At 44.9% G+C, this 27,905-nt stretch overlaps 1 protein-coding gene across 1 annotated transcript in view; it reads right to left on the bottom strand.

The window, feature by feature from the left end:
- LOC147705699 (uncharacterized) overlaps positions 1-27,905 on the bottom strand; it is a 101,049-nt gene that overhangs the window by 19,322 nt on the left and 53,822 nt on the right. Inside the window, exon 6 of the mRNA XM_086928972.1 lies at positions 24,905-24,987. Coding sequence (XP_086785098.1) covers positions 24,905-24,987 — 83 coding nt within the window. The remainder of the gene's footprint in view (positions 1-24,904; positions 24,988-27,905) is intronic.

Raw genomic sequence — 27,905 nt, 5'->3', positions numbered from 1 at the left:
GGTGGCTCGGTAGCAACCCGGGAATCGGCCGGTGTTGAGTGCGTTGAGTTCGGTGGCGCTGTAGGTCCGGCGGGTGGGCTGGTGTCTGCGGGGGGCAGGGGTCCTGGCACTGGGCGCGGTCCAGGTGCGGACGGGCACAGACGGGCTTACTTTTGGCGCGCCATCGGCGCACAATCGGCGCGCCCGCTGCGCATCAAAGCTGCGCGTGCGGACGGTCGCCATATATGGCGAAGTGCAGGGAGGGAGGGGCAGCTGGGAGGCGGGAGCGGGGAGGAAGGGGGCGTGTCTACACTCCCGGCGGCGGGAAGCGGCAGCGGGGAGCGGGGCGGGTGGGTGCAGGGGACAGCAGCACAGAGGGGGGAAACTAGCACAGGAGACAATTTAAACAGCACAGAAACAGTAACAAGAAATGTAACAGCGATACAGTAAACCAACGAGCAAAGATACACAATGGCACAAATGCGGCAAAACAACGAGCGGGGGCGTGGCCCGGAAGGCTCAGCGAGGCTGAGGGTAGCGGCAGGCGGGGGCACACGCGGCAGCTGGTGGCCGTGCGGTGCGGGGGTGTCCTACAAGTAGGTCACCCCACTCTGCCACTCTGCCACCCCAGTTCAAACATGGCTATATGCAAATCAGTCTGACCCTGTGCCTCATGAGAACAGTCCAGCCCGAACGGCCAAGCCATGTCTTCCCTGGACCGGAAACAAGCTTCCGAGGACCGGTTTCTGGGATTCCAGCCGTCTTCAGCCCGGCTTGCTTGAATCCAGTGGCAAAGTGAGCAAGGGACTCACGTCTGAGCATACCCTGCCTTACTTATGGCGGCCAAAAGCGGTACAAAAGGGGGTGGTGATGGACGGAACATCTGAATCAATCAAACACTCACGCCCAGTCAAAAGATCTGGGTTTAATCCATCACCGTTCTTTAGCCCACTCTGCCACCCCAGTTCAGACATGGCTATATGCAAATCAGTCTGACCCTGTGCCTCATGGGAACAGTCCAGCCCGAACTGCCAAGCCATGTTTTCCTTGGACCGGAAACAAGCTTCCGAGGACCGGTTTCTGGCATTCCAGCCGTCTTCAACCAGGCTTGCTTGAATCCAGTGGCAAAGTGAGCAAGGGACTCACGTCTGAGCATACCTTGCCACACTTATGGCGGCCAAAAGCGGTACAAAAGGGGGTGGTGATGGACGGAACATCTGAATCAATCAAACACTCACACCCAGTCAAAAGATCTGAGTTTAATCCATCACCGTTCTTTAGCCCACTCTGCCACCCCAGTTCAGACATGGCTATATGCAAATCAGTCTGACCCTGTGCCTCATGGGAACAGTCCAGCCCGAACTGCCAAGCCATATCTTTTCTCTATGCAAGGGATAATGACCCGAGTTCTGACTGGGTCTTTGAAGACTTCAGGAGCATGCTTAATCACTCCTTTAAGCATTGGTAAAATGGATGAGGTCTATGCACTATCAAAGGTATCCATTAAGAAGTCTTCATCTACAGGGTCTGTATGCATGTCTACCCCATGATATTGCGCAGCCCTGTGAAGTAATTGATTGAACCCCATAGTGTCTTCTGGTGGGGAGGGCCTTGAGGGGTATATGTCATCCTAAGGAACATTTGGGACATCTGGGGTGTTATAATCATCCCACGGGTCAGGTGATCCTGTAGGAGTAGTTGGATCAGGCATGTTACCCCCATGTCATCAGTGCTATCATCCCTGTTGTCATTGTCTGGTATGATAGAGGATGCTGTGGAATGTTGTGGTATGGGAGGATGTGGTGATGGTAGAGGTGAAAGAGAAGGGGAAGGCAGTCTTAAGGGAGAGGTAGCCATGTCCTTCTTCTTTGAATGCGGAGCTGGAGCTGGTGTGACCAGTGGTCGCTTTTTTTAAGCCAAAATCAGCTGTCCAGTGATTGGATCTTTAGCTAGAGTCTTTTGAGCAGGGTCTGGATAAGGTAAGTCCTCTGCAGGAGGACGATCTTTTGGTGCGGAGGAAGGTTTTGGCACTGAAGCAGTTGTTTTGGCTTTTTGGCAATGTCTTTAACCGGAGAAGCAGGAGTCTTTTTCGGCTCCGAAACTTTTTTCGGTTCCAAGGGTTTTTTCGGTTCCGGTATGTTTTTTAGATCCAATGGTTTTTTCGGTTCCGGTGTTTTTTTGGAATCCGAAGCGGGTTTGCTTGGTTCCGACCTGGGTTTCGGTGCCGAAGGAGTAGTGGTATGTTTCGGCGCCGATGGTTTGGATGTCGGCGTGGCCGGTGAAATTGTCTTTTTCGGCGCCAGTAAGGGTGCGCCGGCACCGTGCGAAGGCGGACTCGAGCCCGAGTCGCCTGAAGGCTTCATTAGCTTCTTAGCCGGGCCCGAAGGTGGGTCTGTAGAAGCAGTTTGTCGGTGTGCACCCGAGGGCGAGGGTGTGACCGGGGCCTTCTTTGGGTGTGTCGAGGAAGGGTCAGGGTCGACGGTCTTACTTACGACCCGCTGTGCTGGAGTGATGTCCTCGACTTCGGAGTCTTCTGCCTCGGAATTGCTGTTGACGTCGTGTTGTTCTGGAACTTTGACGCCTTCCTCGAAGATGTCGTCCAGAATGGAAGCTGAAGATCGAGCCATTGTTCGCCTTGCTCTTTGGTCCCGGATAGTGTTCTTGGAACGGAAAGAGGCACAAGCGGAACAGTCTCTGGCCTCGTGCTCCGGAGAGAGGCAAAAGTGATACACTTCATGAAGGTCGGTGTGGGGAAACTTCGACCCACATTGAGGACACTTTTTAAATGGTGTCCTTTCCATGAGCTGGAGTCGAGGTCTAGTTAGGCCCGAAGACCGTCGACGACGACCGGAATTGAAGCTTTCGGTGTTGAAGAGTAGCGTCGACTGGAAAAGCGTTCAAAACTTAATTTCTGTAATTTGGTGAGGAATGCGCGCCGAAGGTAATCGGTTCCAACACGGAGCGCTGGAAACACATCCGAGCCCGTTGTCGGAAAAAAAACAATCAGGGGATGGAGCCGATGCCCATGCGCAGTATCACCCTAAGGAGGAGTCCCCTATCCCGTGACTTCCAAAGACTTTTCGACAACAAAACAAACTGCAAACATCCGGGCCCAACACTAGGTGGCCATCTATGCATAGTGTGTAATCTGCAGCTCATATGCCTCAAACGCAATGTTCCCTCCAATTTATTCTTTTTGTGTAGAAACAGTATATTAACCCTCAAATACAAACCTGTGATCATAGATCACACGTACGCACAGATATTTCCAGCAATTGCATTAACCACCTGACCTATCTTACCCATATTATATACACCATGGGTCATCGTGACTCACTTTGTACTAAAATGCGGTCTGTTTATGGCATATTAAGCAAGGCAGACAGCCGGATCAATTTTTACCTCTCTGCTATGTTCTGCACGAATACACCTCTTTCAATATGCTCTGAAATAAAGCAATGCCCTTGAAGCTTAGCACATATCCACCACTCACATTACTTTCATACTCCACTATACTAATTCAACCCTAATTCTTTATGGGTTTTGGAGTAGCGTGCTACTTGCCGAAAAAGCGCTTTGACGCCTCCTCAAGGGTAGTACGTGCTATATAAATGCAATTACTACAGTACAATTGTGTTCCACTCCACATCGTTTGCAGAACAGAGGAGTGTACTAAAGAGCAGGTTTTTAAGGACTGTTGCAAGTGTGATTTTAACATCTACTCCGAGCATAGATACACAGCGAGACAGAAATCACCCATGCTTCTGAGTACACCTAAGTGTATCTCTGTAAGCAATGCACATCTTTATAGTCAGACACGTCACAGTTTCAGCTTTCTTAGGGCCGTGTCAGTTGAAGTGCGACTGTACTGTTTCACAGATTAGGAGAAGGAGTTTTCAAGGAACTGTGGGTGTGCAGATAGTTTCGCGAAGAATGTGTATACAGTGTGTATTTGCAAAGTTGCTCTCCTACCCATGGGGCAGCATTGTGAAGTGCTTTCCCTACAAAATGAAAACAGTGAAAACACTTCTAATTTCAAATGAGGTAATGGTTTCCTCTTCTGCACTGTTAAGAGCTGGAGTGCAACAGTAGACTCCGCCCAGACAGGAAGTCTGTCGCAGTCCTGCCAACTGTAATCACGAGGCGTGAGGAAGTGCTTGTCAGCAGGCAGCTTCCCTTGACATGAGCGAGTAAAGGCTGAAAAGCTGCCTGTAAACAGGACTTTAGCACTTCAGAATCAGCCCCAAATGTGTTTAATGATGAATGAATGTGATCACAGACAATAAGGCGCATCAATCAGCATGGTTTAAATGGCATCAGCCTAGAGCGCGGTTTTGATCTCATTAGAAGGAGTGAATAGTTTATTAAATCAAGATATAGTATACACCAGCAGAGTGTCGTCCATCTAATAATGCAGTCAGGCATTAGCCTGTAAAATTCAATATTTGCCTTTGTTTTGAAAGCATCTGTGAGCACGCTTTAAACCCCTTTGTGCACGGCAAGAAGTGAGAAGATGTGTGGGTGCCCAAACATGCACATCAGAGGGAAAACACAGGTAGGAGGTGTAGAGAGGTTTCAGTCCTTGGCTTCTGGAGATGAATCCCTTACTTTCACTAAAACCATTGGCAAGGCACCTTGCCATGTCAATGTGCATTTCACTACCAATGACGTGTGCCATTACTGCAAAGGCTTGTATAGTCATCCCATTACACACTATGCGGGGAGATGATCCTTCCATCTTGTTCTGCCAAAACAGATAAATGACAACCTTGGCTTCTCCCCCCTTGTCAATGTCCTAACTCACTCATAAGGACATTGCCACTACCTAATTCGGTGATTACTTTACTCTTCCCAATTGGTTTTCAGTCCTGAGTTCTGTTAAAAAAAAACCTGACCTCTAACCTTCCAATTTGATAGAACTGCTTCTGGACTCATAGGGCACCTGAGGAAGTCCTAGCTTATCTTGAAAACATGTTCTCTTGTGTGTGACAAAGAATTGTCTCTTGGTCATCTTGCAAGCCTAATTCTATGAAGACCAATACATGGTTGATAAGAAATCCGATTTTACCAAGCCGGGGCACGGACCACAGCTCCCAGGCTCTTCCACTTCCTCCTGCATCCTCCTCTGGTGCTTGGAGGCGCATAACGGCAGCTGCAAGGCCCCTCTGCGCAGCACCTAGTTTTACCGGGCTGGAGCATGGACCACAGCTCCCAGGCTCCTCCGCTTTGTCCTGCATCATCCTCTGGCACCTGGAGGGGCATAAAGGCAGCTGCAAAGCAACACTGCGCAGGACCCGACTTTACTGAGCCAGGGCATGGACCACAGCTCCCAGTCTTGTCTGCTTCCTCCCGCATCATCCTCTGGTGCCTGGAGACGCATAAAGGCAGCTGCAAGGCCCTGCTAAGAGGGATCCAATTTTACTTAGTCGGGGCACAGACCACAGCTCTAAGGCTCCTCCTCTTCCTCCCAGATCATCATCCCGCGCCTGGAGGTGCATAAAGGCAGCTGCAAAACCCCTCTGCACAGGACGCGTGTAAGCCAGGGCCAAGGGCAGACCCGTCCTTCCCCGTCCCTGACCCAAGAAGGCCGGGTTGGGCCCCCCTCTGACATTTGAGGCCCAAACTTATTGGAAGCTACTGTTTTCTAACTGTCTTAAACTGCTTGGTTTCAAGGACTGTTTCAAGCTTATAATAGAAATGACAAAAGAAATTTATAAAGGGCGATACAATTTCCCGAGGGTGCCAAGGTGCTAGCTCATCAAGTGACAAAATGATAAAAGGTCTTACACAGTATCAAAGATTGAAGAGCCACGTCTGTAATGCTTTCCCGAAGGCCAACATTTGAGTCTCTTCTTAAGTTCCAGAGTCTGGTCATGCCCCAGTAGCTTTTGCTGAATCTGGGGATCACCAGATTGTGCGCATGACCTGAACGTAGATGGCGAGCAGGAGTGTATGGTTGAAAATTCTGTTTAAAAAAGCAGGCTCTATGTCATGGGTAGCTTTGAATGCTATACAGAGAACCTCAAACTCGATCCTAACTCTTTCAGCACCACAGAGGCAGATTTGTGTTTAGGAATGTTCAGCAAAAAGCGCGCTGGCGCATTTTGCACAATCTGCAACTTTATTAGACATTTCTTCCAGAGGCTGATGAAAAGACCATTGCAGAAGTCGGCTCTGGACAAGATGAGAGCTAAGACCACTAACTTCCTTAAACTAAGGGGGATAAATGGGAGGATCTTTCCAAGTAGTTTTAGTGTATAGAAAGATACAGAGGTGACCTGGTTTACATGGCCCTCACAGGAGAGCATGGAGTCAAAAGTGGCTCCCAGGTTTTTTACCTTGTTTGTAGGGATGGGTAGCGTGCCCAACTCCGAATAGGGCACTGGTTGAGCTGCTTCCATCGCAGTGCAACACTGAGTGATACAACCACTGATTGAGTTCCAATCTCTTGGACTCTATTGACAATTTACAGCACCAACGGGTCGTTGTCTCTTTTTAATATATCCTACAGACTGATGATAAACCTTATAAAGTGTCCTATTTCCTTGTGCTACTTTTTTTTACTTTTTTCCAAGAAGACATACAGGCTGTTATGGGTAAACGTAAGGCAACAAATATCCTGCCAGTATCTGATAATGCCCAGACAACCATTGATTCTTTCTTAGTACGGGCAGTTAATGTGGTCCCCTAAAAGATAGATACAGCAGAACAACATCTCTCAACAGGAGGAGGGACTGGGTGTGAGATTATTGGGCTCCCTGTAGATAGAATAACTATGCCACCAGCAACAGACATCCAGAGTAGGGAAACTCATGGTCCTAGTGTTGCTGGTAACTTAGCTATTCAAACAAACAATGAGGCAATATTAACTCCTAGTTCAGATACTTGTACAACTTCCGACCATCCCCCCACTCCCAAAACAAAAAGGAAATGTAAGAAGCCACCGCTATAAGTGGAGGATCACATATCCCCCTGACTATAATTCCACCATGTACAGCGGCTGTGACACAAACAAGAACCTAGGGGGATTTACAATGGGCCTCATTACCGGCAAGGATTACCTCTACAATAGAAGTCCTGTTAGCACCAATCCAGGAGAAGCTGGAGTCTTTGATAGCCGAGGTTAAACAGATTAGATCGCATCATTTTATCCCTTCTATGGGGCAATCGAAAGAGGTACCTGATAAGTTACAAGCCCCGACTACAACTTTTGACTCACCGAGGGCTAGCATGATAACATCTAGAGCTAACATTGAGAAGCTACAGGTTGCAGGTGTTATGACTGAATCCATCCCCAGAGATTGTGAGCAACTATTTGCTTCTACATCCCAAGTACAGCAACAATCACAGCAGTCTAACATAAATAATGCACATCTGACACAAACTGATACCTCACAGGTTAATAAACTAGTAACGGAAAGTAATGGCAATATAACAGATGCTCAGGTCACCATTAACTTACCTTCAGAAAGCTGCCCTTATATGGCAGTCATAGTCAATGCACCTCCCTTGTGTCCGGGCCAAATAGAATCCTATAACTCATTAAAGACCAGAGTGGTACATTGGCTTAATAGAAATTGCCAATACCCAGTAGGGGATGCCCACCAAATCATGTTTACAAGACGAGTGGGTTGGATTGGCCCTTTGAGGAAACACTGTAAAGGGGATTGTATCCTAATTAATTTTGAGGAACCAATTACAACAGAACATATCATTACAGCCCTTGGGTTTTTTCCTTAGGCACCTTCAGTCCCCTGTGCCCCAGATGAGTAGAATAGGATCAACAGCCAATTACCTTGTCCCAGACCACCCTTATACTAACCTTTGGCGGTTTCCAATAGATACCAAATACTGAGTGACCTCCAGGATATTGATTGACAATAGACAGGGCACTACACAGTGAACAGGCTTTCACCCCACAAAGGGAGGGAAGAGGGTATAAGCCCTGTCATTAAGAGCAACTAGAGTATTACTGATATTATTTCTGTTGCCCGCTTGCGATTTGGTAACAACACTAGGGATCCCATACCTTTAGCAGTTGTTTCATCTAATTTGTTATCTCCTAGTAGTAATGGCTTAGGGATGGAGGGCGGTTACAAAATTGCGACCAGGAATGTAGGAGGGTTAGCGAAAAAACAGGCGCGCGTAAACAAGCATCAGTAGTTAGATTCGGGTATGTCGATGTTCTTTCGCAATAAAGCACTTTCGATTTGGGTCACATAATGATGCAGACCACTTCGCAAGATTGAAATTGACCACGTGACGAAGTACAGTTAATGGCGTCTTGGGCTTCAGTGGCGATACATTGAAGTCGGCGGTCGTGTTTCAAATTTCTTTGGTGAGTGCAGATAATAGTGTGTTTACCCCAAGGGGATATGGCGTTTTGGACATAACTTTTTTTGAATGTTTGGAACAAATAGTCAAGTAGAATTATTTTATGTATTGCAGGGCAGGGGCGTTTAAGGACGAGGTCGAGGTGAGCTTTTGTTAATAGTTTTGTCAATGCATTGAGGTTGATCTTGGGACCGGTACACATATTCAAGGTTTTATGTTCTTCACGAGTCCGCCTATTTAAGGCGGACTCGGTATCTGGACTCTGGTCAGGTACTGCTTCTACCCTTAGCGCGCTGGTACGTGCGCTCTGCTCGCTCTGCACTTTTAACTTCAGTTTTGTTCTTTTGTCGGCTGAGCTTTTACTGTTCCCTTACTTTTGGCAGGACATGGGTATAGATCCCCCCCTCCCTCTTACCGCACGTAAAATTTACTAAAGCACCGTCACTTGGCGGGTCCGTGTTCCGTGGGTGGCCCTGGGTTGCAGCTTTAGGCGCCATCTTGCTTTGGGCTTTGTGGTTTGTTTGCGGGCGCCATTTTGGAGCGTTTTGACGCTCGCTCGGCTCCAAGGAACGCCTATTTAAAGTCGTCCTCTCCCGCGCAGCGGGAACGCGCAGTGGGACGCCGTCGCTTAGCCGGAGTCGTTCCTGAGTCCTGCCCGTCTGCGCCCGTCCGCGCTTAGGACGCGCAGGGCGCTGTGGGCATCTGGGGTCCATGAGAGTTGGTCTCGGCTCTCGTTACCATGCTGGTGTACTCTGGCGACATTCTGCGGGGTATAGGTCGTTCATTTGTGAGTTGTACCCTTCCCCCTATACACCCACTAGTGGGCCCCTTTCACTGTGCGTGTGGAAGGTGGTCTTTGGATCCCCCTACCCTGAGCTCACACGAAATTCCTGCAGTTGCCCTTAGTAGGAACCGCGCCGAGCATTCCCTTCGCATCTTCAGCCTGAATGCCAGGTCTCTGGTGCTGCATTATCAGGCCGTGTTTGACCTGATACAGCAAGAGGCCCCGGACATCGTAGCCATCACCGAGACGTGGTTGAAGGATGACGATGTGGCCATTATCAACTTGGCATTTCCCTCTGATTTTTCGGTTTTTACTCTTAATCGATCTACCAGGGGAGGGGGTATTGCGTTGGCCATGCGACCTGGCCTCATTGGTAGTTGGTCTGGTTTGACCATTGCGGGATGTGAAAGTGCGGTGTTTAAGATCTCGGTCACCCCACATTTCACACTCTCGGGGATGGTGGTCTATCGCCCCCCTGGGAGTGTTGTGGCGTTTAGAGCGGCCTTCCCCGACATGGTTAGTTCATTGGCGGTAGGCTGCTCCAATTTCTCGATTTTGGGAGACCTCAACTTACATTTTGAGAACCTTACCTCCCCCTCGGTTAGCGGTATTCTTGCTGACCTGGAGGCCCTTCAACTGGTGCAAATGGTCCGACAGCCCACTCATACAGGCGGCCATACCTTAGATCCTTTTTTCACCAATTTGGCAGACGCTGCTGTCTCCGCCGTCACACCTCTTGGCTGGACGGACCACTCTTTGGTTACCATCTGTACCCCTTTGCCGGGAACGATTACTGTTCCCCCGGCAAAGCTGGTTACAAGGCGGCAATGGAGTAAATTACGGCTGGAGGACTTACATCGTGTCCTCGCCGAGGAGCCTTTAGAACCTCCGTTGCTGGTTGACTCAGGTTACGAGAAGTTCTGCTCCTGGATCTCCAAGGCGGTTGACGCCCTTATTCCACTTACCGCTTGTAAAGTCAGCTCCAGGGACTCCAGTCCGTGGTACGATGGCGCCCTACGTACACTCAAGGGTAGTTGTAGGCGAGCAGAGAGGGCTTGGCGGAAGGCGTACGATATCGGGAAAAAAGCTATGTATCTCGCCTCCGTCAAAGTTTACCATCGGGCTGTTTGCCAAGCTCGGGCAGCCTACTACGCTACTGAATTCGGCAACAGCTCCAACCCCTCTAAAACCATCTTTAAAGTGATGAAGGATCTTTTGGCAAAGCGTGCCTGTACTACGACGACTGGTTCCACCACTCACTGTGAGGCTCTCGCTTGTTTCTTTTTGGAAAAGGTCCAAAACATCTATCGGACGTTCCCTTGTACAGGGCCTCCGGTTGAGCCCCCGATCAACACCTATGGTGATTCCACCATGCACGTGCTGCCCCCGCTGACATCAGAGGGGTTTGACCTCCTGGCTCTGCAGGTCAAATCAGGGTCCCCCGCTGATCCGCTTACAGCGACTCTCTTTAGAGAGCAGTCGTTTGTGGGACGGGCCGTGGTTCACTCCTTGATTAACATCTCATTGGAATCAAGCACGGTACCCGCTAGCTGGAAGCGGGCAGTGGTCTCTCCCATTTTGAAGAAGCCGTCTCTGGATCCAGATAAGCCTGAAAACTATCGGCCCATCTCCTTACTCCCGTGGCCGACCAAAGTGTTGGAGGCCCATGTCAACAAAGTTCTTTCGGCTCACCTTATCCATGCTAACATCTTGGATCCCACCCAGAATGGGTTCCGTGCTGGACACAGCACGGAGACCGCCCTCCTCTCCATGGCTGAACACCTTCGCACGGTGATGGATGCGGGACAGACAGCAGCGCTCGTCTTATTGGACTTGAGCGCCGCGTTTGATACTGTTTCGCATCCCATCCTGTTGCATCGCCTGGAGGAGATTGGTCTGGGTGGACCTGCCCTCCAGTGGTTCCGGTCTTTTCTAGACAATCGTTTCTTTAGCGTTGCTGTCCCACCGTTCCAGTCCCAATTCCATCCTTTGAAACAGGGGGTCCCGCAAGGATCCTCGCTGAGTCCCACGTTGTTTAATCTCTACGTGAGACCGCTGGCTGAGGTCGTCAAGCAATGGGGCATGACTATGGTCTCATATGCTGACGACACTCAGCTAGCGGTTACGATCAGCGGGGATGCGGACCGGGATGCCCCCAGGTTTCAGAGTGGACTTAGGGCGGTGGCGAGCTGGATGAAGAACAACTGTCTCCAGCTCAACGCTAAGAAAACAGAGATCATGATCGTAGGCAAGAGATCGGAGCTATGGGGGGACAGATGGTGGCCTACGGAGCTGGGGCCGGCCCCCCTCCCGATCACGGAATTAAAGAACTTAGGAGTATGGATGGATCCCTCCCTCAGCTACGTTGGCCACACGAAGAAAATCGCGGCCTGTTGCTTTGGTATCATACGGTCGCTTCGCCCGGTTTTGAAGTTCTTTGACCATCGCACCAGGCAGCTGATAGTCCAGGCTACAGTGTTATCTCGCCTGGACTATGCCAACTCTCTTCTGGCAGGGTCTAACGTGGCTGAGGTTACCCGCCTCCAACGCGTCCAGAACGCTGCGGCGAGAGCTATTGTTGGCCTACCCCGTACTTGTTCTGCCTCCAGCACTTTGAGATCACTGCACTGGTTGCCTATCAGGGCCAGAATTCAGTTTAAAGTGCTGTGTATGGCGTTCAAGATTTTGAGGGGAGTAGGTCCCCCTATTCTTGCGGACCTTTTGTCGTGGTATGTGCCTACTCGGCCCCTGAGATCCTTGGGTCATGCACTTACTGTGATTCCCCGATACAGGTTGTGTCGGGTTGGTGGCCGTTCCTTCCGGGTCAGAGCAGCCGAGCTCTGGAACTCCCTTCCTGTAGAGTTGCGACTGCTCGATGATCTTTTAGTCTTTCGTAAAGCCTTAAAAACCTTCTTGTTTTAATAAATTCACTTTCCTCCCTTCTGTTGTGTTTCCTGTGGTGTTGCATTTTTACCTGCCATGCGCCTAGACGCCCCTTAGCTGGGGCAGCAGTGCGCATTACAAATGTATGTAACATAACATAACATAACATAACATAACATAACATAACAGGATTTACGAGTGTATGCTCATGACTTTTGGTGTTATGAACTCAATAAGTGTTGTCAACTACTGAAGAGGGTAAGTGGCATATGAGAGTTGCTGATCATTTTATGAAAGGTCCGTGAAGACAGTTTGTAACTATTGGTGTGTGCATTTGCTTAATCAGCTTATTAGGATTAATCTGCTCGGGTTCAACCCAGTGAGTATGCTCATCGGTCTCACTATGTATAAGTGGAGACACACCAATTGGGCTACACAATATTGCAAGTAACGGACACATGAGCTTCTCTAGCACGTTTTTAAGATCGGCACGGGTTCAGTACTCATTTACACAAACGGCCTGAGGGCGTAAGGAGCTTTCAGTGTTGCGTTGCATGAAGATTACTCTCTTTTTCCTTGTTGGGGTGCACAAACACAGTTTTTCTTTTGGATCTCTTTTGACACTGGCAACTTTCACTCATTCACTTTTAAGTGTTTTTCATGTGCAAATCCTATTAAAAATTATTGTATCTAGTGCTCCAGCTCATTGGTAACCTCCATGATAACCACTTGGCACTTTTTTGTTTAGGTTGTAGCGCCTACCGGAAGGAACTGAATGTTGCTACTATATGAAATACACATGTCTTTGAAAAATCAACCCCTGAAGAAGGGTTTCTAAAGAACCCGAAATGCATTGGGCTTTGTGTTTTGTTGGAAATGTTATAGATTATGTGTAAACACCAAGGAAAGGTAACTACAGTGAATTTGCAACTGTCAGTTATTTATATTTAATCTTTTTCTGATTATGTATTGAAAGCTTTTTCACAATATATTTTGATTGAAGTACTATGACAATATTGTTTTAGAGTCTTGATTACACATTGGGTACTGTTTATACACTCACTAAAATTCAACTGAACAAAATGAAACCTTAGGGACTCAAGAAGAGCGCTTCGCAGACCTGGATGAACCCAGGCCTCAACAGTGTATTATACTTGTAAGGGGTTCGGGCAGTACCATCCAGCGTGCAGCTCGCCAACTTTGTTTGCAATTAATTAATAGTAGAAGATTAGGTTTATTAGGTGTGCGGTCTACACCACCACAGAGCAGAAATAGTGACTACCCATAATAAGGAACAGTTGATCTGGTCCCCCGTACCCCTGGACATTACTATAAAAAAGTGTCATGGGCCTTTAAGGAAAATAAAGGGGGTAAAGTCCCAGGCCCAGATGGGGTCCCAGTAGGTGTTTTTAAGATCAACGTTGGTTTATGGGCCCCAATTTTAACTACAGTCTTCAATATGGTTGCGATGACAGTGATTCTACCTACATGGGGAATGTCTATTATAGTCCCAATTTTTAAGAAGGGTAATAAATCAGATACTAAGAATTACCGGTCAATTTCACTGTTAGACTCATCTGCGAAAGTGATGAGCAAAATCCAGCTAAAGATATTAGAAGAATGGGCCTGTGATTGAGCAATACTTTCCCCGGTACAGTTTAGTTTTAGAAAAGGTGTGGGGACCCTAGAGCAATGCGTGAATCTGGACCTATTAATAGGCAAATATACATGTGCCAAAGGCGGAAGACTATATATCTGTTTTGCTGATTTGAGCAGCGCTTGTGATAGACCACAATATCCTTTGGACTACTCTGCTTGCTATGGGCACACCTATGCCTATTGTTTGCTTTTTGGCAAGCGTATATGAAAATCTAGCAAGTAAAGTATGCTATGGTCCACAAGGCCAATGCACCATTACCTTTGCAGTTAAACACGGCATTCGGCAAGGCTGTGTACTTTCCCTTTTACTATTTTCTTTGTTTATAAATGGGGTGGACCAGACCTTATAAACAGTGCATGCCGACGCCCCCCAAGCTCCTGGGCGCACCACACCAGTGCTCTTGTATGCAGATGATGCTGTCTTGCTGGCCAGGACTCGGGTGGGGCTACAGAGTTTAAGAACGCCTTTGGGGATTTTATTGCTGCCAGAAAATAGATTATTAACAAAAGCAAAACTTATACATTGATTTGTGGGTCAAGGGACAAACAATGTAGAATTTTTTTTATGGATAAGACGCCGGTGGCCACTGTTGGTACCATCTGTTATCTGGGTATTACTTTTTCAGGTAATGGCTCCTGGTCCAGTGAAGTCACTAATGTCAGGAGCAAAAGGAAAAGATGCATTCATGGAATGTTTTGATTTTCAGCCAAGATGGGCTCAAGGCCGATTAAGGAGTTGACAGCAATTTATAGGGCAAGGGTTTAATCTATTGCAACATATGGGGCTGGTGTGTGGGGCCACCATAATAGTAAGGTGCTCCAGATAGAGGAAAATGGTCTGCTCAAATGCCTACTCAGTCTGCCAGACTCTGCCTCTTCCAAGATCATTCGCAGAGAAGTATGGTTACAGTATTTTACAGATATAGTTACACTTCACCTCTTGTTGCTTTGGCGTTCCATGTGGTCCAAAGACGACACCAGTTTAAGCAAGATAATTATTTTAGGCTGTTTGTCCCTGGACAATATACTGGCAATTCCTTGGTTAAGTTATATTAATTCTTTGTATAGTAAATTATTTAAGATTTCTGTCCAGACTAACCCTTTATTTGTAACATCACTTACCAAATTGTCTATCAGAGAAACTTTTATGACCCATAAAAGGGTTGTCCGGTTGGATTGTGAGAGATGGATATCAACTGTTAAGTTTTATCTAACACTCACCTTAACTGCGGGCTGTCAAGAATATTAGTAGTATAGGTTGTACACTACTCGTCACCATGCATTTTTTGACAGGTGGCCACGCCCCCTTGGCCCCGCCCCTTTTATATAAAAAAAAGTTTGATATAAAAAAAGTTTGATATCAAAAAAAAGTTTGATATAAAAAAAAGTTTGATATAAAAAAAAGTTTGATATAAAAAAAGTTTGATATAAAAAAAAGTTTGATATTAAAAAAAGTGTGATATATAAAAAAAACCTTGTGAGAAAACGGGTTAGGTAAAAAAACAAGACATGCCCGGGCATGTTCGGACATCGTTTTATATGTAGTTCAGACATGTCCGGGCATGTCTTAGAGTTTTTATGGGGCTCCATAAGCCGGATATAGGTAATGTAACAGCAAATTACGCGGATATTTCATATCATCACATTATTAAAAAAAATAATGATAATAAAGTGAATGTAGCCCTGAAAAAAGGCTATGTGATAGATCGAATTTATGAGATATGGCATTTTGAAAATGTTTCTCACGATCTGTTCACCGACTACATCAATTTACACCTTAGAGACAAGCAAGAAGCTTCGGGTTACCCCCAGTGGTGTACTGATAATGAGGAGAAACAGAAGTACCGCGGGGAATATTTTGAGAAAGAGGGTATTCGTTTGCGCGCTAATAAAATCCAAGTGAACCCCACAAAAAGACAGATTGCTAAACTGTTTCTCAATTCTCTATGGGGAAAACTGGGTCAGAGAGAAGACCGTTCAGAAACTACTCTAGTGACTGAGCCGGATGAATTTGATGAATACTTTTTTACTACCTACCGCGAAGTGTCATCTTGCGAGTTCATAGATGATGATACCGCATGTGTGTGTTGGCGGTATACCAAAGAACATTACCCGCCTTCGTGCAATGCCAACATTTTTATTGCTAGTTTCACCACCGCTTATGCTAGATTAGAGTTGTATAAGCTCCTGGAGTTGCTTCAAGACCGTTGTCTTTACCACGACACAGACTCTGTGATTTTTGTGAGCAAAGAGGGGGATGTTAGCCCCCCGTTGGGTGACTATCTTGGGGAACTCACTAGCGAAACACCTTCCGATGAACACATCACTGAGTTCGTTAGCGCCGGACCCAAAACTTATGGGTACCGCTTATCAAGCGGTAAAATCTGCTTGAAGGTGAAGGGGATCACCCTCAATGTTCAGAACCGTGAAAAAGTAAATTTTCAAAACTTAAAAGAGCTGGTCACTCAATATGCTAAGCACACCGAAAGAGGTGAATGTGTTCCAGAAGCTGAGAGCTTAGTAGTGCAACACCCCAGCATTGTAAGAATTAAAAAACGTTGGGATATTGAGACCCGCCCTCTTCGTAAAACGTTGAGGGTTGTATATGATAAACGCGTTCTTAAAGAGGACTATAAAACCCTGCCCTACGGCTTTTAAGAGTCATCCTGCCTCTGTGTAAAACAGTCTAGCGAGAAAAAAGGCTTTCTGCATTGTTGTATATAGTTTTTATTAGAGGCTGCTTAAAGTATGGATATTAGACTACAGCATCCGTTCTCATGCATCCTCGCGGGTCCTTCCAATTCTGGTAAAAGTTATTCTGTAAAAAAACTTTTGGAAAATACGCATCAAATGATGACACAGCCACCCACCAACGTGGTGTGGGCCTATTCCTGTTGGCAGCGGCTCTATCAAGAACTCTCGCAAAAGCTTCCGCACCTCAAATTTGTCGAGGGGCTCCCCGACACCTTAAATGATGACATTTTATTTCCACCCTCTAGTGTTAATATGTTAATTGTAGATGATCTAATGGCCTCTGCTTGCGCCAGCGATGAAATTGAAAAAGCTTTTACTCAGTATGTTCACCATCGGAATCTTAGCATTTTATACATTGTGCAAAACGTGTTCTGCCAAGGTAAGAGCTCGCGAACAATCGCTCTGAACACCAAGTACATGGTGCTTTTCAAAAACCCCCGAGACAAGCTTCAAATAACTACTCTAGCCAGACAGATGTACCCGGGTCGCTCTAATTTCTTTCTAGAAGCCTTTGAGGATGCCACTCAGAACCCCTATGGGTATCTTTTTGTAGATTTAAACGCTGGCACGCCGGAGGATTACAGATTAAGAACCGGGCTTTTCCCACCGGATCTCCCTGTGGCTTATACTCTAAAAAAGTCCAACCCGTCTATAAAAAGAAGATAAATAGAAAGCATCGCCCCAGTTTAGAGCGCCGACGATCTCACGACCATGTCGAGCCGAATAGCGCGCAATCTAGCTCTTTTAAGACTGTTGGTCCCATCATCCCCGCAAAAAAGGAAAGCTCTTCTATGCTCGGCGTCTGACGATTTAGTAGCAGCGATTTCTGAGATAGCCCTAAATACCTTGAAGGGCAATGTCCCTCTGAGTCCTCAGCAGCTCCGAGTGCTTAAAAAGAAAAGAAATCTGGTTAAGAAACTGAGCAATAAAAGGATCTCTATTAAAACTAAAAAAAGTCTTGTCAAGCAGTCTGGGGGCTTCATAGGGTCGCTGCTAGGCATTGCTATTCCACTTCTCTCAGGACTGCTGCGCCACCGGTGATGGCTCACTTTGAAAAAATGTATCTCGTGCCTAAACATCAGCTAGACAAAATGCGAAGTCCCCCAAGCGCTGATACTGATATTAGAAAATCAGCCACCGATCTGTTGGACGTCGAGATGCGTGAAATTCTTCAGCGTAGCGATTTACCGGTGCACGAAAAGGCCAAGCTTTATACCGCCATCCTTCAAAAGTACCTGAACTTTGTCCATCATGGTAAAATGGAAAAAGAGGGCCTGACTTTATTCATACCTGAAAGTCATGAGCCCCAAAGTCATGAGCCCCCGGTTTCTACCGTCAGAGAACCTGAATCGCCAGCCTTTAATTTAGTTAATGAAGTTATTAACAATGTTAACCCCCGGCACAAAAAGAAAGCCGAATTACTTCTTAATAAAATTAATCAAAATAAAGACATTGCTTTCTGGAATGATAAGGGGGAACTTATTTATAAAGGAAATGTTATTCGCGGTTCAAACCTGCATGATTTGGTCAGAGGCGCCACCCAAACACACTCTTTCGCTAATAATAAAGTGCCTGTCGGTTGGGATGTCTTCATGCAGAGTTTAGCAGAACTGAACATACCGACATCTGTGCTAGGCAACGGTGGTCATCGTATCTACTTAGAAGATTTAAAGAACAACGCTGTTGCACCTTTTGTTATTCCTTCTCCCCCCGCATCACCGTTTTCACATGACCGTCATAGAGCACCCTCGCATGCCTACCGAGTTACCTCTGATAATGCTCATGACCCCTTAACCACCCCCATCCAAGCACTCCCGCCCAAAAAAAGAAAACTGCTCAAGAGACCGACTTGGTTGTCTGAATAGCGCCCTGAATTTATCATAGAGATCTGTGGTTATTACTGTGGAAACTAAATATTGTTTTATGTAGCTACCTCATTTTTATCAAACCTTGTAGTTTTGAATGATTTTATGCTTGGTGGTCATACCCCATATTACTGAGTGTTGATAATATGCTTTTTGGTTTCTTGATTTTTATGTACCTCATTTTATGTTTGCTGCTTATACTGCGGTTTATATAACACAGAGCTTAATGTATTTCATGAATACCGATACCTCATTAATCAAAAGCTGTAAAATGTGTTTTCTATAAATTATAATTGTATTATAGCTATTGTGAATATTATCATGTACCAAAAAAAAAAAAAGATGTGATTCCTTTTTTATGTACCTCATTTTATGTTTTGCTTTTGATACTGTGATTTATACGCCACTCAGCATAATGTATTTGATAACCACCGTTACCTCACTAATAATGATAATCTAGAATTTGTGTTTTCTATACATTATAATTGTATTATAGCTATTATGATTATTTTCAGTACCAAAAAAAGATGTGATTCCTTTTTTTATGTATCTTCCTCTGATTTTATATTTGCTTCTGATACTGCGATTTATACAACACTGGCCATAATGTATTTGATAACAACCGTTACCTCATTAATCATAAGCTGGAATTTCTTTCAATTTTTCTATTGTCACTAAAATGTTGTCATGTATACGTAATTCCATATAATAAAACTGTAATGACATAAAATGTGATTTTCTGTTATGTAAAACATGATTTCAATTAAATTGCAAATACTACCCTGAAATAAAACTTGTCAGTGCTTTGATTTTATATTTAATAAAAAGCAATTTTGTATCTAAAATGCGTTATCATTATTTTTTTTAATAATGTGATGATATGAAATATCCGCGTAATTTGCTGTTACATTACCTATATCCGGCTTATGGAGCCCCATAAAAACTCTAAGACATGCCCGGACATGTCTGAACTACATATAAAACGATGTCCGAACATGCCCGGGCATGTCTTGTTTTTTTACCTAACCCGTTTTCTCACAAGGTTTTTTTTATATATCAAACTTTTTTTATATCAAACTTTTTTTATATCAAACTTTTTTATATCAAACTTTTTTATATCAAACTTTTTTAATATCACACTTTTTTTAATATCAAACTTTTTTTATATCAAACTTTTTTTATATCAAACTTTTTTTATATCAAACTTTTTTTATATCAAACTTTTTTTTATATCAAACTTTTTTTTTATATCAAACTTTTTTTTTATATCAAACTTTTTTATATCAAACTTTTTTTTATATAAAAGGGGCGGGGCCAAGGGGGCGTGGCCACCTGTCAAAAAATGCATGGTGACGAGTAGTGTACAACCTATACTACTAATATTTAACCAACATTCCTAATCTCATGCACCATTTTGCACTAGTTAGATTTAGATTGGGATTTGCTCACCACCTACTTGACTTCCCTAATATGAAAACTTCCCCCTTAGGTTCGACCCCTGGCCCATGTGGTCAGAGCAAGCAAAGCACTATGCACTTTATACTAATTTGTGGTTTTCATTCAAGTTTTAGAAGTTATTACCTAAAACCACTTTTGCTTGCACAAGGTATTGGATCACATATTGCTGCCTTAAAATACATGTCTGCATTAAACGATGCCAAGGTCTGTTTTAATGTAGCGCTTTTAATTGTAAATGCAATTAATATACGCAAAAGTATTGTTGTACCAACATTGTAATGACCTTACAGGAATTTAAATGGAGACTGTACCTCTTTTAAACATTTTTAATTGTTTTTAGAAATGAATAATTTTGGTATTATGCTGTATACTAGGCACTGTCTTGTATTATTCTTTATAATTTTATATAATTCATGTGCAATGTAATCAGATTTTTATCAATGTATACTTTTATGGTTGTCTTACACGCACCGAATAAAGTTTTTTCAACGAAATGAAACAACAGGAAACCTTCACTAACAGAAAGGTCAAGGCAAAGCACTGAAAGACACCAAAGTATAGGACATCTAAAATACTGCACAATCTTCACCAAGGCTTTACTGCCTTTCTAGCAGCATACATCACCACCCCAAGGGATGCTGGATTATTATTAGGGCTCCCGGTTTTATGGTATTTATTTCAGTGTCTTAACATTCTTCACCAACAAAACAGGTGCTCTAAGATAGAACATATATTACACCTGTGTTCTTCATCATATAATGCTTGCATGCTCTTCCCCTATTTGTGAGTTCCCGCCAGGAACTGAGGATGAGATTAGAAAAACTGAGGTCCTTCTAACAGATCTACCCGAACATGGAATGTTGGTCATACGTCGGTAGTTAGACTGGGTCTCATCGCACTGTTACCTTTCATCACCAGATTAATGAAAGACTCCCTCTTATAGGATCAAGAACTCCAAATGCTATTATCATTTTAAAGAAACCTCTAGAAAGCTGAAAATTCTTTCAAACTACAGAGCTAACTCAGACTTATTCTGTGTTACAAAGGTCATTGAAACACTAGTAATCTGTCAGCTTACCTTTTGCCTGGAATCAAATTCCTTCTTGGTGCCTTTTAGTCGGGTTTCCTACCATGCAAGAGTCCAGAGTTATCACAGCTAAATATCGGGGCAAAACTAATCAATACTTGGAACCAAACATACTCCTTTTTGTGCCTTGGGCTGATTACACTTCTCAGCCACATTTTGACACTATCATTCACAAGCTGCTCCACGACAGCCGAGGCAGAGCTACACTGCTATTTTAAGTTACAACTTTCCTATTTAATTTGTCTTTTACTGTAAAGCACTGCAAGAAACCTACAATAGCCTAGGAAACAAAGGAATCAGAAACCCTACAATATCCTAGGAAACAAAGGTATCAGAAAAGGGGTTATGTCCTGGATAATAACTAAAGCTCCCTGTTTTCTGTTTTTACGGATTTTTACAGATACATAAAGAGAGAAAACAATGTGTTTTCTGTCTGCATTTATTTTTAAAAATGGATAAATACAGAAAATTGTGCTTCTTTAATGTAATTCTCTTTCATGAATTATAGGCTAGCAGCTGAACAGATGGACAGCAAGGGAAATTAAAAAATAGGATGAAATGTCTTTAAATAACAGAACATGTCACATACATGTATGGTATAATGCTAGTATTTACCATTGTATCTACTGTTATGTAATATTTGGTAGCTTAAATAGCTAAAAACGACAGACATCATGGCATGAGTGCGCGTCTATCAGTTAACCTCATGCGTGCTAGCGTTATTTTGCTCGCATGCTGGGATTTTGAAAATCACTCTATACATGACGAGCTGGGCTCGTCATCAGTGTGCGAGCGGGCTACACCATGACGAGCCCAGCTCGTCATGAGTGTGGAAGGGGTTAAATAGCTACAGAAATGTACAGTTCTACAACTTCTTATATACGAAAAACACAAAATAAATATGGATAAATACAGATAAAATGGCAAAAAAATAAATATGGATAAATACAGACAGAAATGACCCAAAAATAAATACTATAAAACCGGGAGCCCTAATAATAATCCAGCATCCCTTGGGGTGGTGATGTATGCTGATAGAAAGGTAGTAAACCCTTGGTGCAGATTGTGCAGTATTTAGGGGTGGAAACTAGTTGTAAGCATCTGAACAATAGGCTCGAGTAAAAAATAAAGGAAGCCACAGGGAGGGCTAGTCAGAGGCCTGTTTGAAGAAATGGATTTTTAGCAATTTCCTGAATTTGAATATAATGTGATCTTGCTATTTCCAAGCTATTGCAGTGGTGCAATTGGTGAAGGAGAGAAAACGGTTGATAAAGAGCTAACAAAGATGTCTCATCCGCTAAACACTAGAGGCAGATATCTTTTTTTTTAACTTAAACATATTGAGCAAAAAAGAACTAAGGCTCCCTGTTTTCAGTTTTCAGTGATTTTTACAGATAAATACAGACCGAAAACATTCATTTTCTTGTCTGTATTTATTTTTAAATGTGGATAAAAATGGAATTTGGGTTGCTTTTTGAGTAATTCTAAATACTGTCTGCCATGACTGCCAGGCCAATTGTTGTGTGGATTGGTAGATAACCGGTTTAGAAAAGAAAGGAATTTTATTAATGAAGCTTTAACAGCAGTACATATGCACAAGGTTGACACTGAAATTAGCACTTTTTCCTATAAGTGCACTGATTTATCTTCTGTGGGTGCTCACAGCACTGAAACCTGGCAGACCTTCAAGCATGAGTGGCTATTTATCAGTTAAATAAATGTGGAAATATGCTAATTTCAGCTTAATTTTTCCACAAAACCCAAAATTAATATGGATAAATACAGATACAATTAGCAAAAAATAAATATGGATAAATACAGTCGGAAATGGCCAAAAAATAAATACCATAAAACCGGGAGCCCTAATTATAAAATTCCGTTATCATTTTCTTTTTTCCTTTCTCTGCTGCTCCTGGCAGCAGAGCGACGCTACTCCGCCTTAGCGAAGGAGCCGCCACTGCTACCACTCCTACCCTCCAGCTCCGCCCTGCCCCCTCATGCACTGCCGCAGCAGGAGGAAAAAATTAAATGATAATCACATTCTGTTATTACAATTTTATTTTTCCCTTTCTTTGCTGCTCCTGGCAGTGGGGCGACGCTCCTCCGCCTTAGCTGAGAAGCCAACACTGCCCAACACCAACCCAATCACAAGCATCAAACTGGCCTAAACACGACAAAACTGGCCCGCTTACTGCTATAAAACTGGTTCACTGATCTACTTGTAAGAATGGCCCTTTTGGCATTGTCTGATTACTCTAAAGGCCAGTTCGAAGCTCAACCCTGATTCCTTGTGCCCTTCCACTGCTGACTGAAAGGAAAATTATTGTATTTGACTTTCAACACACAGTCGGAATACATCACTTTCCTCACTCTTCCCTGTACCTCTCCACCTGCTTCATTATTTATTCATGTACTCATTATTTCTTTTCTTTTTCTTTAGACCCAGCAATAGCACCCAGCCAACAGCCTCCCCCCCCCCCACACTTTTGTCCATTTTCTCCAGCATAGACAATGCAACCACCTGCGGCCCTCTCTGAACTTTTATTTCACTCTGCACACACTTGTAGGGCTTCTCGCTTGTCCCAATTTGTGCTGCATTCGGAACATATATGATTTTTCAATTTCCTCCATCATCTTGGAATTGTAAATTGAGAATAAAGAGTGAGAAATAATCATGCCAAGAATAGTCATGTATGTGCACACATGTACATACACAGACCGGGACCAGAAACTATCTTGGAATGATTTACTTTATACTTTAAAAAGGCTTTCCAAGATGTCCACCCATGTGCCCATTCGGAATGTTTATGCACGGGCGGCCATCTTGCAATGGGTTTGGCCATTAACGATACCAAAACCAAGAAGCAAATGCAAAGCCAATAGCTCTGTTCCAGAATTTAAAAGAAAACACCCATTGGCTTGACACTGCTTGTTTTGACTCTGCTGTCCAGGCTGCATTAATTCTGATTCTGCACAGTTACTGCTTTATGCAATAGTTCCTTTGGTAGTTACCCCATTTTTGAAATGTTAGTATATAAAGCCCAAGGGGCAGATTTATGTTAACTGGCGCATCCCGAGGGATGCGCCAGTTAACATGCGCCACAGTGCGCCACAGCTACGCCACCCATGGTGCGCCGCATTTATGATGCGGCGCACCATGGGGCAAAAACGGCACAGATGCGTGACGCATCTGTGCCGGAAATGTGGCGCATTGCTAGAGTTGCGTCGCAAGCGCGACGCAGCTCCAGCAATGCTCTGGGGGGGCCTATTCTTTCAATGCTGCCTCAAGCCTTACGCCTGCTTCAAGCAGGCGCAGGGTTTTGACGCAGCATTGCCCTGAAAGTGACTGAGTGAAATCTCATAGATTTCACTCAGCCACTTTCAGGAGGCGTTCCTGCGCAGGAACGCCCCCCCTGCGCAGGAACGCCTCCTCATGGCGCAGTGCTGTACAACGTGACACATCTCCTAGATGCGTCACGTTGTAAATAGGGCGCAGGGATGCGCCACGTTTCTGTGCCGTTGCGTCACGCAACGGCGGCGTACACGTGGCGCAAGCCCTTCATAAATCTGCCCCCAAGTATTCTGAGCTTCTCTTTTTGGCAATTCCAACACATACGTTTTTTGCCCCTGGATGACCTTATAACACCCCCTCTTCTCACGAGCCAGGCTCGAAGATGATGAAGGAAAGAACTGATTTCCACTTCATAACTGTTTCAGCCTATCCAAACCTTCCCATTTCTGTTCATTGCCCTGCCCGCTAAGCAGCAAATTGGTTTAACTGTCTTTAATGCCATCTCACCCTGAAACAACTTCTGAACCCGTTCTCTGCATTTTCCAACTACCTCCCACTTTCTTATAGTTCAATTTTCAAGCAAGGGGGCGAGGTGCTGAATGCAAATAAAACCTTAAACTTCAAACGTGAAGAAATCTGTAAAGTTTTCAAATGCATTTTCTGCCAACTGCTATAAAATAATTTTGTATATGTTTTCATTCGTTCGATGCACAGCTTAGGGCCCAGTATTTCAACATGGCCACATTTTGTATCACAGAAAAGTAACAAGGTTGAAACAAATTGTAACAAAGCCATGCATGGGGTCTGACCTGCACTCGTTATTTCCTCAGACACTTCCTGCTTTCCCTCCAGCCGTTTCTTGCCAGACTCCCCAGTCTTCACGTCATCTCTACTTAGAAAGAAACATTATCAGCGTCACTATAAAGATGTGAGAAATCTTTCCACAGTATACCTAGCCACTTACCCATATTTTTCAAGGGGAAGCACTTGCTTTGCAGCAGTTTCACAATGCTTATTATGAAAAAAGGAAAAAAAAGTGCAGGGGCCCAAAGTTTTTTTTTTGGGAGCAACAGAAACGCTGAGGTTATTGATTACCAAGTCTGCCTAGTCTTGATTCCACCTCATGCCTCTTTGTTCCACCATCCCACCCCACCCCAACCCCCAGCACGTCCTCGTGCTGAAGCTCGTGTTCAAGCGTCCCTGGCACAAACTCAATCTTGACCAACTTCAGGACCATCTTTCTACAATCCAGACGCTGCTAAAGCTCTCTCAGACTGGAACCGCAGTCCTTTGGACATACTTATTCCTGCAAAGTGGTCAAAAAAACGTAATTCTAAATCTAGCCCATGGTACAACGACAAGTTTGCAATTCTACGTAAAGCATGCTAAAGGCTGGAATGGTCTTGGAGACGGGAGTGCGACTCTAGCCAGAAGCATTGCTATCAGGTGGCTATCAAAAACTATCACAGGACCATCCATACAGAGTGGGCAGCTTACTTTGCCGGTGAGATCAGGATTAGCTGTAACCCCTCTAAAACCATCTTCTCTATACTGAATGACCTGAAATAGCCGGGGGTCCCTGAAGTGCCTCTTATATCATCGGGCGAGCAGTACTAGGCCCTTACTACCTTCTTTGTTCAAAAGGTGGAAAACATCTACAAGACCTTTCTTCATGTTGTCTTACGTCCTCACCCTGTGCCTCGACCACTCCCTACACACACATTGCCTTCCTTTCTAGCGGTTTCCCTGGATGAGCTACATCTGTTATGTAACAAGGTCAAATCTGGCTCCCCTGCTGATCCCCTCACGCCTGACCAACGTATGAAACTATTACCTGTGCTCCTTACGCCTCTGAACCAGGTGATTAATCTATCCCTGTCCAGGGCAGTTGTTCCCGGTACTTGGAAGCAAGCAAGGGTAGTAACTCTGCTTAAAAAAGCCTTCCCTTGACACAGCTAAACTGGAAATCTTTCGGCCTCTGTCTCACTCCTGTTATGGGACACTAAGATCACTGAGACCTAAATTAATTCTATTCTCACAGGATTCCTAGAGGATAATAATCTTCTTGACATCACTCAGAACGGCTTCTGTCCAGGCCACAGTACTGAGTCGGCCCTCCTAGCTGTCACCGAGCATCTTAGGCTAGCTCTAGATGAGGGTCGTATGTCTGCTCTGATTCTTTTAGACCTCAGTGCTGCTTTTGATACGGTCTCTCATCAGATTCTGCTGCATAGGTTGGAGGAGGCAGGCATTGCGGGCCATGCTCTGCTTTGATTTGCCTCCTTCCTTTCTAATACAGCCTTCCAGGTAGTGGGTCTTCCATTCACTTCCACGATCCATTCTAACAACCAAGGTGTGCCTTAGGGCTCAGCCTTGAGCCCTACGCTCTTCAACCTGTATGTCCAACCGTTAGCAGCCTTGGGCAAGAGCAGAGGGCTTACTATTGTGTCTTTTGCAGATAACACACAGTTGGTAGTCGCACTCTCGGGCAAGGCCGTGTGGGCAGCTTCCAAGTTTAGTGACGATCTTGCAGCCATCGCTGAGTTGATGACTGCCAACTGTCTCTAACTTAACTCCAGCAAGTCAGAGGTTCTGCTGGTAGAGAGAGACTCAGAGCTGTGGTGCGAACGCTGGTGGCCGGCAATATTGGGCTGTGCACCCGCCCCCAAGCAGGTGGTGAAAAATGTAGGCGTTTGGGTCGACTCAGCCCTTGGCTTTCAGTATCAAACCAAGAAAGTAGCAGCGACTTGCTTTGGCTTTCTACAGGGGCTCAAACCGCTGCTGGTTTTTTTTTGATCCACCCATCAGGCAGATGATTGTTCAGGCCTCCATCCTGTCAAGACTCGATTATGCCAATGTACTCTATTTCGGGGCCAACAAGACCGAAGTCCTGAGACAGCAGAGAGTTCAAAAGGCTGCTGCCAGAACTCTTCTTGGCCTTCCTAGATCCTGCCCCACCTCCACCACCAATCATTGGCTAGATTGGTTGCCTGTGGCCAACCGCGTGGAATTCAAGGCCCTCTGTAGCTGGTTTAAAATCCTGAACCTCTCCTCTCTTGGCATTCTGGTAAACTTGCTGCCTCCCTACTCTCCCTCTCGTCAACTTCGCTCGCTGGGACAACATCTGGCGGCTGTTCCCCGGGTGAGAAAGGTTCGGGCTGGTGGGCGCTCTTTCCGTCTACTGGCTGCCAAACTTTGGAACGCTTTGCCTATTTCCATCCGCAGCATGAATAACTACCTGGCATTCCATAAGACTATCAAAACATATCTCTTTCCAACATTTTAGTTTCCCCTTCTGACAGCAGCCTTATATGTTTTGGCTTTCAGAACTGGGACGCCTCTTCATTGGGGCAGATGTGCACTTTAAAAAACAGGATAACATAACATAACTCTCTTGTTCTGGCTCCAAGTCTGATGATAAGAATTATTTCCTGGTCCTCAAAATTGAGTGCCAGTGACCACCACCTGCAAGCGCTGGCACAAAGTGAGCACTGTAATGTCACCACATTAACATAATGGTCATGATATTTTTTTGCATTAATTCCCCTGCTCATTCTCATGGGGTTTACAATTTGCTCATCAATATCTTTGTCTAACCCAAAATGACTTTCAAATATGTGTTTTTTAATAAGATAGCTGAGGTCCGCACAGAACGTCAACAGGATAGGAGCATTTCTTTCCACCGGTAAAGGGCACATAGTCTGAGGGTATGCTATGACTGCCAGATCAGGCACAACCAGGGCAATAATCTGTTTAGAGGGCAGGGGGAGAACACCAAGAGTAAGTAGCACTTAATTGGCATACTGGCGG

Source organism: Lissotriton vulgaris, chromosome 7 (assembly GCF_964263255.1).
Source record: "Lissotriton vulgaris chromosome 7, aLisVul1.2, whole genome shotgun sequence".
In the NCBI taxonomy this organism is placed as follows: Eukaryota; Metazoa; Chordata; class Amphibia; order Caudata; family Salamandridae; genus Lissotriton; species Lissotriton vulgaris.
The sequence above is the reverse complement of the archived record's forward strand: the minus strand, read 5'-3'. Positions and strand labels throughout refer to the sequence as shown.